The following is an 18290-nucleotide window of genomic DNA, read 5'->3' as shown; positions in this document are numbered from 1 at the left end:
GCTGCTGCAGCCAGGGCTGGCTGTAGCAAGGTTACACAGTGCCTGGCGCCATGGAGAGAGTTACAGTATCGTTTACATTGAAGTGTGGCTCCAGGGAGTCTGTGTGCTGCAGGGACCTTAGCTGTCCCCTCCCTGCTTCACAGGCTCTTCACTTGTTCATAATCCTCCAGCCCTTTCTCTGAAGGCATGTTTCAGAGGCAGTGCAGCACTTCTGCCTGTTTGCCAGCACCTCCCTGCCTATTTGCAGTAGTGCTGTCCCCTCCTGGTCTCCTTGGAGTCCTTCCTTGTTATCCTGCCCTTGCTGTCAGAAGTATCTCACCTTTTCTGCCTGGTTACCTTGCATGGCTTCCTTCATGCTATAGACTCCTATTCTCTCTCTCCCGCTTTCTCTCTCTGCCATGTGGAGACTCCCAAGAGTCTCTTAAGCTCCCTGCTCAGATCCTGGTTCTTGTGCTTTTTATCTGTGGTGCTTTAGGGTTCCACCAGCTTCTCCCTCAAAACAGGAGGCAGAATTCAAGAGTGTGGGTCACAGAGTGGCAGTAATGAGACGAGTAGAGGGTTAAGGGAGCAGGATGTTACTGTGAAGGTCACAGCAAATGTTGAGTTTCCAGGCTGTAGGTAGCTGGGTCTAGTCTCAGTCTGAGCCTTCTCCCTCTCTTTTTCCCTGTCACTACCAGCACTTCCATGAGGCTGCATACATGGCAGATGACCGTCAAGACCTCCTCAACGCGATCAATGAGTTCTTGGACTGCAGCATTGTCATCCCCCCATCAGAAGTGGAGGGGAAAGACTTGCTCAAATCCATTGCCACCTTCCAGAAGTTGCTGCTGAAGAAGAGGAAGGAGAGGGAGCAGAAGTCCATGAAGGAAGGGACGGTTCAGGAAGCCAAAGGTCTCTCCACTCACATTTGGGCAAGTTTATGCCTAGTGCCCTGCATGCCCCTGTGGGCCCTCCCCTCCCAGAGCCTGGCAAGGGAGTGAGCAGGGCCTGGCTCCTGCAGTGGGGAGCTGGGAGCGGGGCAAGGGGAGCAGGACAACGGCTGTGGGCAGCTTTGGCAGCTGGGGGCAGTGGGATGTGCAGTGGAGGGGGCCCACCAGGCTAGTGCTGCTGGAGGAAGGTCTCTACGAGGTATTGGGGAGAGGGACAGCCAAGGGCCCACCTCTGTTCCCTACTCAAGCCCTGCCCTCCGTGCACCTCCAGAGCTGTGTGAAGTGAAAGCTGAGGAAGAAGAGGAGGAAGCTGAGGACGACCCTTTGAAGCGAACCGGGATATTTTTTGGAGGTCTGGTTCGGGACATAAAGCGCAGGTACCCCAAATACCTCAGTGACATCAGAGACGCCTTGCACAGCCAGTGTCTCGCAGCCGTTCTCTTCATCTACTTTGCTGCTCTCTCTCCTGCCATCACCTTCGGGGGACTCCTAGGTAATGGGCCTGCTTTCTGGTCTGTTCTTTGCACTCTGGGACACTGGCTGTGTCTGTGTAATGCTGTGCTGGGGTGGGCTTTGGTGCTGTTCGCTCAGGGAGAGTGGTCGTGCTGCGCCTTGGCTGCTGCCTTGTTCTCACCCTGCCACTTGGCCTCTCCAGTCTCGACTCCCCGGGCTCCTTCCATGCTCCCTGCCTAACACAGGGGACCTCTTACTGATGGGATGGGGACCTGCCTCCTCTTTCTGGAGCTGTGCAGCCTGCCTGCCTGTAGTGATGGTGCCTGTGTCCAGAGTATAACGCTCACATGTTGTTCTCTTTCCCAGGAGAGAAAACTGAGGGTCTCATGGGGGTCTCCGAGCTGATAATCTCCACCTCAGTTTTAGGGATCCTCTTCTCCCTGCTTGGAGCCCAGCCACTCCTGGTCATTGGCTTCTCAGGGCCTCTGCTGGTGTTTGAAGAAGCGTTTTACAAGGTACATGTGAGGCAGTGTCTATGCTTGGTACCTGCTCACTCTGTCCTTCTTCTGGAGAGTGCAGCTGGCATTTCTCAGCTCTACAAAGTGTCCTTGATAGTGTGGACTCCTTGGGTCCTTCCAGGCTCCTCTCAGCTCAGCCAGGTCTGCCCCTTGCTCTGCTGACCCTTTACAGGTCATGCTGTAGAGATTTCTGCCTCCCATTGCTGTGTCCATTATCTCTTGAGGTGTGACAGTGATAACAGCACTTCTCTACTTGCTGACTCCGAGTTGTCCCCCAGCCCTGTGCTACAGGCCATCTTGGCACAATGAGCACTTTAGCTGCATCCTAAAACCTTCTTGTTCTTGAGGCTTCCTTTGAAGACTGTTTCACAGCTTTCACTTGTGTCCAGGTCTCCTTGTATGTGAGCCCAACAACGTGTGTACCACTCATTTGGGATGTGCCACGTACGTTACTCCTACCTCTCAGGATGAGCCCTAGGGTGTGTGCAGAGGTATCCTGGCCAGCCAGGACGGATACGTTTCTTAAGTAACATGACCCCTTTGCTCTTACAAGCATCCCTGTACCTTTAAGCAGTGGGTCTAATCCTTCTCTTTTTTTTCTGACTCCTAGCATGTCTGTGTCTTTAAAACAGCATGTTTTTTCCTACAGTTAGATTTTCACCTCGGTGTGTCAAGAGTTTGGAGATGATGCCATTGCAGAGTGTGAATTTCTCTGCTCTCCTGTGACCGCACTTCTCACTGGCCTCTTTTCTTTGCCCAGTCACAGTGTACAGAGGTGTACCTCTGCCTGTGGTGGTACTGAGGAAGGCTGCAAAGGGAGGGATGTGACTGGTGCTGAAAGCAGTTGGACTTGATGTGTGTGGAGGAGCAGAGGTGCTGTCTGAGATTATGGCCCAGCTAATGTAGCCTTTATGAAATGGGACATAGCAGAATGCTCAGGCTCTCCTTTGTAGGGAACAGGCTTGTGCTGTTGAGTGCATGGAGCAGTGGAGGGCTGTGCTTGAGCAATGGCACCTCCATATGGGTGGGATGGGGAGCGTCATGCATGATTGGCTTCAGCAGAAAGCAAAGGAGATACTGTTAAAAAAACTGGAGAGGTAAAGACCTGCTTGGTGTGAGCTGGCAGGTGTTAAAGCAAAGTCTGCAAATTTGCCTTGGACTTCAGCAATGAATTCACTGTCTCTGTGCTGGATGCCCAAGCAGATGTAGATGCTTTTTTCCAGGAGAGTCTTTGATCTTAATGGGGAGCAGATGCAGGAGGCAGCCTGAGGAGCCGTAAGTAACTCCTTCCCCTTTCCATTTCAGTTCTGCCAGACACAAGGCATTGAGTATCTGACAGGCAGAGTGTGGATTGGTTTGTGGCTCATCGTCTTCATCTTCATTATTGTGGCAGCCGAGGGAAGCTTCTTGGTGCGCTACATCTCGCCCTTCACCCAGGAGATCTTTGCTTTCCTCATCTCCCTCATCTTTATCTACGAGACCTTCTACAAACTGTACAAGGTGAACCTTCCCCAGGGAGATGGGCTACTGCATCTTTTGATCTCTCACTTTAGCATACAAGTGGCAGGGGAACAGGGCCAGCTCAGCCACAGCTTTCCTAGACATTCTGCAAGGCATTTCATTGCTGACCTCTCATGCCTCAGCCCAGCTGCCTCCTGTGCCATCACAGAGGGTGGCAGGAAGAGCCCTGATGTCTCTCTCCGCTTCTCTTCCTGCGGGAGGCATTAAAGAGGGGCCACTTTTTTCTCCCCGGCCCTCTGCAGCTGTGTAGGTTGTGAGGCGAGGTGACAGATGCTGGGATTGTCTGTCCCCACCATCTACCGCCCTTACCTCTCCACAGAGCAGGACGCCTCCACTTCCCTGGGCTCCCATTAGTGACAGTGCCCCGTACCCCTCCTTGCAGTAATTTGCCTGCTGCTTTTCTCACCTGCCCAGGTGTTTGCAGAACATCCTTTGCTGAAGTTCTACCCACCGAATGTGCAAAGCAACCTGAATGCCAGCATGCTCTCTGCAGATGCGATGTCACTGGGCACCAGGATGCAGCCCAATACTGCTCTCCTCTCCCTCATCCTCATGCTAGGCACCTTCTTCATTGCCTTCTTTATGCGCAAGTTCAAGAACAGCCGTTTCTTAGGAGGAAAGGTGAGAAGTTCGTGGGACCCAGATGTTAAGGACAAGGGATGTGCCAAACATATAATTGTTCTTGGTACAGACATTTGTTCTCCAGAGTGCTTGGACGTCCCCGAAAGAAACATCAGAAATCCCTTAAGTACCTTGCAGAAGGGATGGTAGCCCATCCTAGGCTGCAGACCAGAGCTGACTGTTGGTGACAGTATCTGCACTGTCTTGCTCCAGTGAGCTTTGTTGGAAAATCCTCTGCACCTTGGGAAAGCTCTTTGGTCTGGATACAAGTCTATTAAACTAGAATATAGGAGCAAGAGCTGTTCTCTTTGGACATTTCTCACATACAGGGCATCTGTGTAATACCTGCACCACTGCCTAAACAGGCCAGCAGGAGCAATTAGTCATTGAAGAGGACTGTGTGTTACATGGGCAATGGGATGCACAGCCCTATGGATCAAGTCTGGGTTCCCTTGCCCTGCCCATCAGCAGTTATTAGGTTTTGCAGTGGTGCCTGGCCTCCCCTGGGGCCTCTCTTTGCCACAGGCTCTCTGTAGCAGGGTGAATGCATGGAGCTGGCCCTTCCCTTTGCCAGTGACAGGTCTTTATTCTGCAGGCTCGGCGGATCATCGGAGACTTTGGGATCCCCATCTCCATCCTGGTCATGGTGCTGGTGGATTACACCATCACTGACACATACACACAGGTAGGTGCCAGCACTGCCCTCAGAGCCCCTCCTACAGCCCAGCAGTAATTCCCTGTGGCCCTGTGGCCTGCTCTTGTACACTGGGGAATTTGTATTTCCTGCTTCTTTAGTCATAACAGCACAGAACAAACAGAGACATTCCCCTCGTCCTCACTCCCACGCTGAAGGGAAGCTCCAAGGGTCTTGCTGAGACTGAGGCCAGAGCTCCAGGGACCAGAGTCCCCCAGTATCCAGTAGGGGAGGCTTTAGGGGCTTCAGGGAGATTCACTGCAGTTAATTCCTTGTTTGTAACTCTAAACATTTGTAATCAGTCAACAAGATATAAACTGGTTATGCACACTGAAGAAGCTGGCATGTAGAATGGTTTCAGTGGCGTTTAATATTTAACATATTTATTCCCTCCTTGACTGTAGAGGCTACTAAATATTTTGATTACCGTCTTAATAATTTTTTTCCAGTTTATGCACAAACTTAGCATTAAGTTTATCAAACAAACCCATCTCACAGGTTTAACTTTTTATCCTTTTTCAGTAGATATGTACTTACATATTTTTGTTGTGGTATTTTTTTCAGTAAGGCTGGGGAAAGAGTGAAAGCTATTTCCTGTTCATCATGCAAGGTTTTTATCAAGACAGCCCAAGGCTCGATGGAATCAAAGTGCATTTTTATTCATTTGAATTTCAATGAAAAATTTGGGTCTATCAGATGTTAGTAAAATCATGCACTTTGTTACATTCTTTTCATACCCTTCTACACTTCTACAATTAATATCAAAAGCATTATCATTTCAGTATTAACTCAGCATATGTACAAAGCTTTCCGAGAAAATGGTACTTAGTTACACAGCTTAGCTCAAGGACAAGCATTCCAGGAATATTATTCATACTTATGCTGATTAACATAAATGCAAATCATAAACTCTCCCTGCACTGCAGATAGCAAAAATTGCTGTAGAGCAGCACAAAGCCAAGGGTTCAAATGCTGATGAACGCAGGGTCAGGATGATGTACAGCTAGGAGTCTGTGTGGTCTGATGGTAGCCACAAACATGATATTCCCTCTGAACATGGTCAGGGTGAGGTCATTTCCAGAGAATGTGGTCACTTCTGGGGTTCACACTGCAAAAACAATGCTGAAAAATGTCTCAGAAAAGCTTGGAAAGTCTGGAAAGCCACTTCAGGGAAGGGTAGGCAGTTCAGAACACCTAATTTGTCCAAGAAGAGGTCAAGGAGCATTTTAACCACTGTCATGGGGGTGAGGTTCCTGAGGAAAGATGTTTCCTTGGTCTTTTGGACAAAAATGAAGGGAATTTCAGTAGCTGAAAGGAAATGAGACAGGCCCGTGTTAGGGCACATGGGACTTTTTTTGTGAAGGGAATTGATTATCCATAAGAAAGTCCTGCTCAGTTCAGGGTGGCTTATCCCATCCAAGTGTTCAGGCCAGGGAGAGAAGGAGGATCAAGGCTAGTCCTGTGTGAGGCTGTGGGCAGGTGTGTATTGATGAGTAACTGCTGGTTTTTGCGACTACACCACCAGAAGCTGAATGTTCCCTCTGGCCTGTCGGTCACATCTCCTCACAAGCGTGGCTGGTTCATTCACCCCATGGGCAGCAGTGGGACCTTTCCGCTGTGGATGATGTTTGCCTCTGCCATCCCTGCCCTCCTGGTGTTCATTCTTATCTTCATGGAGACACAGATCACTACGTGAGTACCTCCCCTACTAACCCCAGCTGTCACTACCCCTTAGGCAGGGAAGACCAGCATAAGTGCTGGTGCCATTCACATGGAGATGCAATGGGCATCCCAGAGGAACAGCAGGTGCAGGATTCTGGCCATTTCAGACTGTACCTTGGCTTCTCCAGTCGTCTTTTGGCTCCCCTCCTGGCATGTGGTATAGTGGAGACCTGCCTCAGCCAAGCACAGCTTCTAACCTGAAGCTGAGAGCCATCATCCATTCCTCTCCTCAGCCATCTCCTTGTTATCCCCATGTGTGCTGTCTCCAGAGAGTGAATTGAATGTTGTCCCCAGCTGCAGTGCTGTCTCTGGGCACTGCCCCGGGCTTGGCACTGACCCAGGCTCTGTTTTCTTTCAGGCTGATTGTTAGCAAGAAGGAGAGGAAGTTGCTGAAAGGCTCTGGCTTCCACCTGGACCTTCTTCTCATTGGCACCATGGGGGGGCTTTGCGCACTCTTTGGGCTGCCCTGGCTGACGGCAGCGACGGTGCGCTCCGTCACGCATGTCAATGCCCTGACTGTCATGAGCAAGGCCATCGCGCCAGGAGAGAAGCCCAGGATCGAGGAGGTGAAAGAGCAGCGTGTGACCGGAGTGCTCATTGCTGCTCTCGTTGGTGAGTCTCTGCTTGGGTGAGGGAGGGAGGGGAGAGGTCAGGACCAACCGTGTGCATCTGCTGGCAGTGTCCCTGCCCCACAGGCCAGCCTGTGCTCTGCCTGCTCACTGCGGGACTGCCTACACCTACCCCTTTGGAGCTTCCTTTCCCTTGCAGCCTGGGACAGAGAGGAGGTGGGAGAGGGACGAGTGTTGAGGTGCTTTGTAGAGGGGCTGGCATGGGACACTCCGTGCCCTGAGCTCTGTCTGTGCAGGTCTGTCCATTGTGATGGGGAACATGCTGCGGCAGATCCCACTGGCTGTGCTCTTCGGCATCTTCCTGTACATGGGGGTTACATCTCTCACTGGCATCCAGCTCTATGAGCGGCTGCTTCTGATCTTCATGCCATCCAAGCACCACCCTGACCACATCTACGTTGTCAAGGTGAGCAAAGACAGGCTGCAGGGAACCAGGTAATGAGGAGCAAAGGAGGAAGAGGTAGGTGAGGGGAGGATAGTGCTTTGGCTTGGTGACCCTCCTTGGCTGCAAGTTTGTGCTGAGAAGTAAGTGCAAGCCATGCACAGAGGTGGTACAGTGCTCGGATAGCATGCCATTAGGCTGCACCCAGGAGTGTATTGCCAGTATATTGTATGGACAGACATACAGTTTATAGGAGCGATGCATAGCTTGAGTGGATGAAGGGACACTGCACTGCCAGGTGTGTATGCTGCTAAGTTGCACAGGGGCTGATGTGTTATGGAGTTCTACCTTGCTGTAAAGGCAGGTAGAGCGTGCAGCAGTGTTGCATTGCTGTACTAATCTATGCCCAAGGGTTACGTTTTGTCAGTCAGGTGTTCATTAATCTCTGTGGAAGGATAATGTGTTCTTAGACTGGATTTACCTCCTAGGTGAAGACCTGGAGAATGAATCTCTTCACCTGCATTCAACTGGCCTGCATTGTGCTGCTTTGGGTGGTGAAGTCTACAGTGGCATCCCTGGCCTTCCCTTTCGTCCTGATCATGACAGTGCCATTGCGACGCTTCGTGCTACCCCGCTTCTTCCACGACAGGGAGCTCAAAGCGGTAAGCAGATAGCTGTCATCACAGTCTAGCTTGCAACAATGTGGTGACATTGAGGAGATTTGGCAGCCTGAAAGGCTGGGAGAACCTGAGCCAGCAAAGCCTTGGTTTTTCTTGCTATTATCTGAGGGTCTTTGCTCAACAGCACTAGGTGGGTGAATGGCTTCCTTGGAGGTTTTAGCCCTGGGAGTGGTGTGAGATGGATGGGCAGCCTAGGGCAAGGAAACACAGGTTCCTACTAGGCAGAGGCCTGGAATACAGGTTTGCCTTTCCATCTTGTGGCTAATTTATCAAGAGACATCCCAAATCCCCACTGAGCCAGTAGCGACAGCCTGGCACTTAAACATGTAACCACAGTGCCAGGATGCTGGCAGTTCCTTGAGAGCTGTCAGCTCCTCTGCTGCTGTCAACATCCTGAGCTCCTGTTGGAGAACAGCCTGGAGCAGCACCTAGGAGATGATGCTGCAAGCAGTGGAGGAGAGGGGAGCTGCAGTGCTGGACCAAAGCCCCAGGTCTTGGAAAGGGCATCGGGCTGGGGATGCATAGACAGGCATGAGAATTTAAAAAAGGAGCCTGTTGGGAGGGGAAAGAGCAAGAGCCTTGCTTTTGCCAGCACAACCCAGCTGCCTAGGTCGCTGTGTGCTGATCCCTCCGTGCCAGGCTTGACCCACATTGGGGCTGGCTGTGGCCTTCAGAGCCTGGTCTCTGCCTCTTCCCAGTTGGACTCAGAGGATGCGGAGCCAAACTTCGACGAGGATGGCCGGGATGAGTACAACGAGCTGCACATGCCTGTGTGAGCTTGGAGCTGCCCTCCCCAGTCATGGGACAGGCCGCTCGCACCTGCTCACCCCTCCTGAGAACTAACTGGAGACTTGCCGTGAGTCAACAGTTTCTTGCCTGGACCAACGAATGGCTGTTCCATAGCCCTGCAGGAGGCAGTTCTGGCTGTGGCTGCCCCATCGCTCGCTCAGCAGAGATGTGAGTCTCTCTCCTCTTGGACCTGGTGGGCTGAGAGATGCCTCTCACATCCCAAAGCTGTGTGGGCCCTCAGTGCCCTCGGGTCAGGGGTCTGTCCCCTCCCTGCTGGAGGCAGCCTGTGCCTGGTCTCCAGGTGGTGAAAGGGAACCGTGCCAGCTGGTGCCACTGCATCCCCCTCCACTACCATGAAGCTTGGATGTCTCAGCACCACGTGACACTGAGCACTCACAGGGATGGGCTAGAAGCTGCCTGTGGATGGCCAGTGGGCTTCTCCTAGGCCAGCAGTCTCCTTACTCAGCTGGCAAATGCCTTGCTCCTGCTCCCTCTGCCCCCTTCTAGGAGTGCTCACATTGGGCCTCTGCCACAGCCCCTGGCCCTTGGGGCTGCTGCAGCCTGGCAGACAGGCAAAGAAGGACAGGCACCCTGGCCCTGTCCTCCAGACCATCATCTGTGCAGTCACCTTCCCATATAACTGTTTTCAGCTCTTGCTTGGCATGGGAGAGGCTGTTAGCCTCCTCTCAATTTTCCCAACCTTATTCCCAAAGGCAAACTGCACCACGAGGGGAGGCTAGGGACAAGCAGGTATCCTGAAGTCTTGAGTGTCTGCCCTCTTGCAGGAACTAGGGGGAGTCCTGTGCCATTCTAAACCTCCACAAAGGTTGCAGGGGTAAATGCATCATAGGGCTGCATCCCAGTTCCTGATCCCCACGTTCCTGTCCCTGAGAACAAAACATATTTAAGAAGCTGTACAGGAGATGTAGTGCTGGAGCACAAAACAGTCCTTTGAGTCCCCTCCCATTCCCTGTGCAGTGATTCACTGAGTCTGGCTCCCTGCAACCCTACAAGGAAGTCACTAAAACCCCCAGCCCCAATTCTGCTGCCATACTGAGATGACCTTTCACATCCAGTGATTTCCTCCTAGTGGGAAGGAGCAGCATTCAGCATGCCCAGCACCCATCCCCCATCACCTCTGAGCAGCTCCAAACACAGAATCACAGGATGGGTCAGTGCATCATCTGGTCCAACCTCTCTGCTCAAGTAGGGTCATCCTAGAGCACATGGCACAGGACTGCATCCAGACAGTTCTCGAATGTCTCCAGTGAGGGAGAATCCACAACCTCTCTGGGCAACCTATTCAGTGCACAGTCACCAACACAGTAAAGTTCTTCCTCATATTCAGGTGGAACTTCTGTGCATCACACCTTTCTGCCTGACAGGGCTTCCTCTGGGGTCTCCCTGACCTGGCAGCTTTTGTTCAGAGCTGGCCCAGAAACTGCTTGATGGTGCCCTTACTGCCTTTGGCAACTTCAAGGGTGCCCACAATAGAGGAGACAGGCACCCCAGCCTCCCCCTGATGGTTGGAGCTGGAGTGGTCTTCTGGAGGAAGCTGGGATGCATGCTTCACCATTGGATTTGGGACAAGACATTGCCCCTGTTCCCACTTACCAGCCTGGCTCCTGCAAGAGATGGTGGTTGCTTCATTACCAGGAGGGTCCAATGCCTTCCTTGGGAGGCTGCAGAAATATCCCATCAGAGAAAGTCTCCCCCCACAGCAGGTTCCTGCCCACAGCCTGGCCCCTCCGCAGGGCCCAGGGCGGAGAGACTAGTGTCTCTGTGTGTCTGTGGCCGTGTGTGTCCTGTCCTCCCTGTGTAGTGTAGGAGGCCTGTTGTTGCTGTGCATTGTGACTCCTCTGACTGTAGTGGAAACAGCTACACCAATAAACTCTTCACAGGAATTGTGCCTCTGGCTCTATGCTTTTGTTCTGTTGCCAGTGGCAATAAATTGATTGACGTTCCCCAACACAAAGTTTTCTTGCCCACAACAGTCAGTAAGGTAGCAAGCCCCAGCTGGAACAAGAACTGTAACCATGTCACCCACTACCAGCATGGAGGTGGGTTTTCCATCACCGTCATCAAGCAGACTGGTTACTGTGGGCCCAGCTAGAGCCCCCATGCTGACTGCTGGAAACAGGAGTCTGAGCCCCATATTTAATCAGAAATACACATTCCTGCCTCTTGCATCCATATACATGTACATGCTCCTGCCTGTGTGCTCAAGAGCACTCAGTGCCCATGTCCTTATGCAGTCTGAAGCCACACGCTGAATGGCAGGGCCATGTGCTCAGCATGGAGGAAACATCTCATTAACATGTTCTCTTCACGCTTTCTTCCCAGGCAGGAGCTGAGCCAGGTTCCCATGAGCTGCTGCCCGCAGCCCATGTGGTGATGGGCTGGGTGTCCTCCAGTCGTGTTCTCCTGGGTGCTGCTGCTGGGAGTAGGTGGTAGCCCCACCTCCTGCAGTCAGTTAAGGGCTGCTCCAGGGGCTGGCCGATGCCATTGGGGCTCATGGCAGAGGGCTGAGTCTGCCCAAGGACAGGAGTGGTGGCCATCGTGTTTGTGAGCTGGGTGTGCCGTTGGGCAGGCAGTGCCTGGCCTCGCAGCGCTTTCTCCAGGTCCTGGCAGCACTGCTGAACCTGTCAGAGAGGAGGCAGTGTGTGTGCCTGTGTCCTTAGCATCCAGACAGGTTGGATGGGAGTACCCAAGACCTGCAGGCTGCTCTGCCTTGTTAGGAAACACTGCCTCTTCCATTCCCCACTCCATGGCTCTCTTTCCTCACATCATCACATGGCTGGAGAGGTTATGGCTGTACCCAGTCCCACAAGATCCACATCTCTACCTGGATGCCCAGCCCTTCCCATGCAGCACCCTGGCCCACAGCAGTGCGCCACTCACCCTGGTGTGCAGACCAGGGAGCGCAAGCAGAGCAAGCACATGCCCCTTACCACATCAGTCCTCTGGAGGAGAATGGGCCTGACCTCCAGCTCCAACACCTAGTCAGCCTCCAGAATGCTATGATGGTACTGTTCTAGCTCCAGGCTCTTCTGCAGCTCCTCAGCTAGGGCAGCCTGGTGCCGGTGATGTCCCACACCCATACCTGGGCTCTGCCAGAGCTGGGCCAGCCCCGTACCCTCATCCCACTGCTGCAGGCACAGGAGGTGGATGCGCTGGGTGACACGACGGACCCGGCCGTGCAGGGCGGCTGCCCGCTCCCCGTGGTGCAGCAGGGCCAGCAGCTCCTCCCGGCTCTCCTGCAGCTGGGCTCACAGCTCCCCCGCACTGCCGCCCGAGGGCTGCAGCGGGACCATGAGGTTGTAGAAGCTGAGGGGAGACCCAGGCTGCAAGGGGGCTCTGCCTCGCAGTGGAGGCTGTACAGCGCCCGGAGCCAGCCCTGCTCTTCCTCATATTGGTGGCGGTGACCAAGCTCTGGTGAAAGACATCAGGGACCAGCCTCAAGACCTTCACAAAGGGCCCCACATCAGCAAAGTCACACAGGTCATGCAAGCTCTGGGGGCTGAAGACCCTCTTGCTGAGGGTCCCCCCGCTGCAGCAGCAGCCCCCAGTTATACCAGTGAGCAAAGAGCTGTGTGGCCAAATGGGCAATGGATCCCAAGGGGGACTGCCAGATGGGGCAGGCAGCTGGCTCCTCATGCATGTGTAAGTTCTCACAGAGTGGAACCACCACCCTGGTGTCAAACCTCTCCTTGAGTGTGCTCAGGTGCTGCAGGTAGGAGGCCAGCCAGTCCACATAGCTGCTGGCCATGTCGGGGCTGCCTGAGCCAGGCTGGCAGTGGGCGAGCCTCTGCAGGTGCTGCCAGCTCTCCACCTGCCCCAAGGGGCTCCGTGGGAGCACCAGCAGCAGGACATGGTACAGGCTGTGTAGGTCGAAGCCCTCCTGGCACTGCTGCATGTGCCTCACAAAGGTGCTGATCTCCCTTTCGAGGGCAGAGTATAGGGCCTCCGTGGGTGGCCATGGTGATGGAGAGGAGGCAGCCAGGATCCCAGCTTATCCAGATGGTCCTGGGTGCTGGATGTGCTGGGAAACACAGTGCACCAGGATGCGATGCAGGCAGGATTGCTGCAGGGGCTTTGGTTTGGGTCACACCTGTGGGCTCAGTCAGCAAACGGCTGGCATGCTGCTCGAAGGGTGGGACATCTGGCCAGCTTGAAGGAGTCAGTCCTGGTCGCTCTGCCGGAGAAGAGACAGCAGGTGGGTGGGGAGGAGGGCAACAGGGATGGGCTGGGGCAGGAGGAGTAAGGGAGCTGCAAGGGGTGCGCTCCAGGGGGTACCCCCACTTCTGTGAGACCAAAGGAGGAGGGAGAAGCTGCCTGCAGAATTGGGATGGTCCTGTGCTGGGGCTGGGGAGAATACCCTGTATGTCTGCAGGCCCCCTGTTTGCCGGAGGGATGCTCTGGGATGGGGCAAGTGTTCACGTGCTCCCTTATAGGGGACTTAATTATGCCAGACCAGGACTGCACTCCTACCAGAAGTTTCTCCCACCTCTTTGCTGTATGGGAAGAGGTTTATCTTTACAAAAGCAAGCTTGTCCAGAGCGTAAAAATAGAAGGTCTGTTCCTAAAACTATCAACGGTATTATTTTAAACAATTATATGTTTAAGCAAACTATTTGGGTTTCTGTTCCTGCCACCTGGGTTCAAGTACACTCAAGCTATCTTCTCCAGTTATTTTTATTCCCTGCAGCCGGGAGGGGCTGGCACATCTCTGTTGTCAGATACCACTGGCACCCATTCGCACAGCTGTACGGCTGGGAAGCTAAAGAAACTGCTGGTTAAGACCATTTCCACAGCAAAACTGTGAACCAGAGCCACTGGCAAAGTTTCTTCTTTCCCGTGTATGTCTGAAAGTCCCTGCCTGGGCTTTGGTATCTGGTTTTTAGCCACCCAAACTTCATTAAAATAAATTCTAAAAATCCTTTCTCCTCTTCCCCATGAGGAGGGGTTTGTGATCCCTGCACCTGGGGGGTGTGGGGCAGGTAACAATAGCAGGAGGCGACAGTTCCTCACACTTGGAATGGTGAGAGCGGCTCCGGTTGCATTTGCCTTCTCAAATGCAAGTGGATTTGTTCAGATGCGAGTTGCACCAATCTGGGGAGAGTGGAGCTGATGCTGAGGAGGATGATTGTTGCATGTCAAGCCCCAAGAGTAGCCCAGCTCAGGGTTACTGGGGTCCTGCTTGCTGTCGCAGGTGTTGAGGACCACCAGCAAGTAGTGCTGAGCACAGGAGACCCTGGACATCTCTACCATGGCCCCAGCCCCATGCTCTCTGTCTTCTTCTGCCCTACATCCACCTCCCCTCCATGTAACTTGAAAGAAGGGACTCACCAGCCCCAGGAGAGGAACCAGGGAGAGGAGAAAAGGCCGAGCTGAGCCATCTTGTCTGCCAGGGGAGGAACCTGCCCTCCCTGGGCACGGACACAAACCTTCCTCCCCATGGGAACAGCAGGTTTGGACATGTCCCTCATGCTGGAGCCAGCCTTTCCCAGAGTTTCTAGGGCCAGTTTCTAGGCCCACAGGCATTGCCACAGAGCTACAGGGCAGAGATGCAGATCCCTTCAGCCCTTCTCCCTCACATAGGTCTTTGCAAAGAACATTTTTCTTGCAGGGATACCTGAGTCCTGGGCACAGGTTTGCCTGGCATATTTCTTCAGTACAAATGAGTACTCCTGTAATTTGTCTGGCCTTCACTCCTTCGCCCTGGGCAGTTCACTTCCTTCCTGCTGCCCTGTGCCCCTGCCCTGTCCCTCCCAGTGCATCATCCCTGCAGGGCTCTCCAGCCCTCTGCCTCTCTGAGGTGCCTGTGCTGGGACTGCTCCCCAAAGGGACTCTTAGCAGAAGTGAACGAGGACAGTGCTGGGGCAACTCTCCTGTGCCCATGCAAGGCTCCCCTGTCCAGGTGCAGACTCTCGGCTGCGGTGCACCTGTTCACAAGCTGCTGTGCCTTGCTCTGCAGAGATGGCTCACATGAGCTCATGCAGAGAGGGGCAATGCTGCTGGGAGGTGGGGATGGGGAAGGCTCAGCCTGAGCTCTGAAAAAGCTTCTTCCAAAAAGAAACCCAAGCTTCTTCTGTGCAGGGAGCAGCAAGAAAGAAGGTTGGCACCCATGGGTGTCCTGCCTTGTTCAGAGAGGGCCGTGCAGGAGCCGGAGCAAGGGGAATACTGAGAATCAGTGCTGCACAACATCTCCCATCTCTCCCGACACTTTGTTCTGTGACCTCCTGGGCTGCCAGATGTGATCTTGCTGCTGAGCAGGATGGGAGGGTAATCCTCTTCTCGTGATTTCTGCAGAGAAGGGGGGACCTTGCAATCTCTGCTGCAGGAGCCCAGATGGATGATTGCCTTCATCCACCAGCCCTGTGTCCCTAGAGGATGCCCACCCCTTCCAGTATGCAGAATACAGAAATGTCACTGGGGCTAGGAGAGGCTGAGGAGCAGCTGGCTCCTTCTGTACCAGGCTCTCATCCTGAGTAAAGACAGATGGCCAAATGCTGGGGCCAGCTACTGGTACTCTGAATTGCAGCTGCACTCACTTTTCAGCCCTGGAGGTGTTAGCACAGCCTTGCCTGCTTCTTGGGTTTGCTAGCCCAGTAGCCCAGCATTTCAGGTTGCCTCCTGGGGACTTAAGAGGGACAGGTACAACAAAACAGGGCAGGGATTGACATCGATTTGGCTGCAGATGCACAGAGAATAGAAGAGCTCTCTCCTTCAGCACAGAAATGATTTTGCAAGCTGAAGCAGTGCAGGCAAGATGAGGAAGAGGAAATGGCTCCAGCTACCAGCACTCATCAGCAGACCTTGGCCACAAGCAGGGGTAGTGATATGACACCATTTAACCTCCTTGCTTGCTTGCCTGGGTTGCTGGTTGCAGTTGGAAACAGAGAGCTCGCCATTATCTGGTAAACAGCCCAATCTGGGAAACGCCTGCACCACAGCTGCCTGACATACTTTCTACAGCATGAATCCTGTAGTAATGGTTTCTGTGAGCAAAGCCCTGCTTATACATTCAGTCAAGCAGAATCCACAAGGCTGCTTGTAGCAGAATCATCTGTGACCTCCACAGCATTGTGCCATTAATAGCAAGGCTTGGTCTGGGTCAAACAAAAGCAGGGCAGAGTTAATAGGAGAGGAAATGAGGTGGATGCGCTCGGCTGGCCTCATCCCCACATGCTCCTACTGTAATTATAGTCTTGTGTAGCTCAGCTCCTTCATTCAGCAATCTTGCCGCCAGGACTGCATTTCTCATGACCGAGGTGTAAAAGCCACACACAGACACATTTTGGCCCCAAGCGAACCAGCAGCAGCACAAAGAGAGCAGAGGCAGGGAACCTCAGCTTGTTGCTGCTGGGCGCTGGATGTGTGGCCTGGGATGTGGCAGGGAAGGGAAGGAAGGGTTGGGCTGAGGGAACAAGACCAGGACCACTATCTGCAGAGAAAGCTGGAGATACCTTATTATTGGTCTGTCAGCACAGCCACGTGCAGATGGGGCTGGTAGAAGGTCCCAGCTAATGCTGACCCCAGTGACACAGCTCAGGAGGGTACTTCAGAGGCCAAAGGGTGGCACATGGTCACAGTGGGATGAATGTTCCCAGCATCCACCCTCTGGGACCATCTGCTCCAGCTCTCTGCTCTTGTGATCAGGCTGAAAATGAAGACAACATCCTGTTTTCCTAACCTACAGAGAAAGGGCGGCCCTGAAGGGCATTCATGTGCCTGGATGGGATAAGAAGCTTTTCCCAGTGTGATCAGACCAAGCAGGGGTGTAGCCACCCTTGGCCTGAGCTCTGTAGTGTGTGGATGCAGCACTGTGCACTGCAGTGAGACAGGCTCACTGCTGATGCTGGCTGAAGTGAGACAGTAGCCAGTAGGGTGTAGACAAACACCCCCCATCCCACGCTGTCACCCCCCTACGAGGAGTGCTCCCCCTCATGCTCCTGCTCTCTGGGGGAGCAGGTGCCGCAGTGCTTGGTGTGACCCTGTGAAATCATCTCCAGACATCCTTAATCACATTCCTCTGGAGCAGGGACACATCTGGTACAAACATGATCCTGTCCCCAAGGAGCCTGGGCTAATTCCTGTCGCAGAGCCTCAGAGCAGCCCCGGGCAAGGAGAGCTTCAGCATAGCTTTGATCATCACCATCGTCACCTTGCAGGGAATAGAGCTGGAGGAGAGGTCCCCAGCTTTGTGCAATGAGTTCAAGCAGTCCAAGCCTGAGCTGGCCAGGCCAGACTCTGCCCAAGTCTGAGCTGTGGCCAGGCTACCCACAGGCTGAGAATGGGGGAAGGGAGGAACAGCCAATTTCAAGAGTTGATTTATAAGATGATTTCAAGGAATTGAGAAACTGGAACAGGGAGAGGGCCAGAGCTGCGGGGCCACTGTGCACCCTACCATGTGCACTGTGTGTCCCCTTCCCCTCGCATGTCTGCACTCTGTGTCAGGAGAGTGCCTCAGCATCTGGTGGTCTGCCAGGGTCTGGCTACAGGCATCACGCTTGATTTTTGGCTGCTGCTTCTCAGTAATTTGGAGAAGGGGGATTCTTCTGGTTGTCCTGTGTTTTGGGCAAGGGAGAATTTGGTGGCCCTAGCAAAGCAGCAGGGCCTGGCAGTGGGGGCTGCAATAGTGGCAATGCATAGCAGAGCACGGGTGCCCTCCTGAATCTGTGCCTCCCTGTGCCCTCGGCTGGGTCCAAGGTACTCTGGCTCTGCTGCTGACTCTCCCAAATGAGATCATCCCAGGAACGATGGTGGAGGAAATCAGTCCCCTACCCTACAAGTACAGCTCTGATGAGCCACTGGGGAGAGGAGGCACTTGCAGCCAAGGTGTCACAGCTCGTTCCCTTGCAGGCAAAGGGAGAGCAACTCTGGCAGATGCTCACCACCCACAGAGGGGGCATGCTGGCCTGCCCGCCTCCCAGCCATGTGCCAGACCCGTGGCAGAAGAGGAAATTAAGATATTGTCTGGTGTCCAGGAGGAATTCCTGCCTCGGCTTGTTCCTGCCAGTCCTCTGCCGACCTTCCCTCAGTGTGGAAAGCCCAGCAGGAAGCTGACTCACTGTCTGCTACCTCTACGGCTGGGTGCGGGGCCCTGCTGCCTGCAGCACCAGAGGGCTGCTCTTTTCATGGATGCAGGGATAACTCATTACCCAGACCCACAGGCCCCTCTCTGCCATGGCTCTCCTCTACCAGAACCCAGGTCTCTGCTGACAAAGCAAAACAGCCATGGCACCCTGGTTACAGCTGGGCTGCAGGAGGGCTGGGAGTTCACTGGGTTGGTGACATTGCTGCCAAACACAAGAGCAGCACTGCTGTGACGGGCTTGGGGAAGAAGGCA

The 18290-nt window shown here is 53.8% G+C and overlaps 1 protein-coding gene across 3 annotated transcripts in view; it reads left to right on the top strand.

Annotated features, from left to right (window-relative positions):
* SLC4A3 (solute carrier family 4 member 3) overlaps window positions 1-10110 on the top strand; it is a 33588-nt gene extending 23478 nt beyond the window's left edge. For all 3 annotated transcript variants that reach the window (XM_027878585.1, XM_027878575.1, XM_027878594.1), the window contains 11 exons: window positions 678-891; window positions 1201-1422; window positions 1749-1897; window positions 3206-3400; window positions 3836-4042; window positions 4638-4727; window positions 6262-6428; window positions 6817-7070; window positions 7324-7493; window positions 7958-8131; window positions 8848-10110. In XM_027878585.1, coding sequence (XP_027734386.1) covers window positions 678-891; window positions 1201-1422; window positions 1749-1897; window positions 3206-3400; window positions 3836-4042; window positions 4638-4727; window positions 6262-6428; window positions 6817-7070; window positions 7324-7493; window positions 7958-8131; window positions 8848-8925 — 1920 coding nt within the window. In that variant the 3' untranslated portion in view covers window positions 8926-10110. The remainder of the gene's footprint in view (window positions 1-677; window positions 892-1200; window positions 1423-1748; window positions 1898-3205; window positions 3401-3835; window positions 4043-4637; window positions 4728-6261; window positions 6429-6816; window positions 7071-7323; window positions 7494-7957; window positions 8132-8847) is intronic.
* Window positions 10111-18290: the final 8180 nt, after the last annotated feature.

The sequence above is a fragment of the Empidonax traillii genome, unplaced genomic scaffold, assembly GCF_003031625.1.
Source record: "Empidonax traillii isolate 1590-97213 ecotype Southwest subspecies unplaced genomic scaffold, ASM303162v1 scaffold5:size3517227, whole genome shotgun sequence".
NCBI classification, from domain to species: Eukaryota; Metazoa; Chordata; class Aves; order Passeriformes; family Tyrannidae; genus Empidonax; species Empidonax traillii.
Note: the sequence above shows the minus strand (reverse complement) of the source record. Positions and strands in the feature narration are given on the sequence as shown.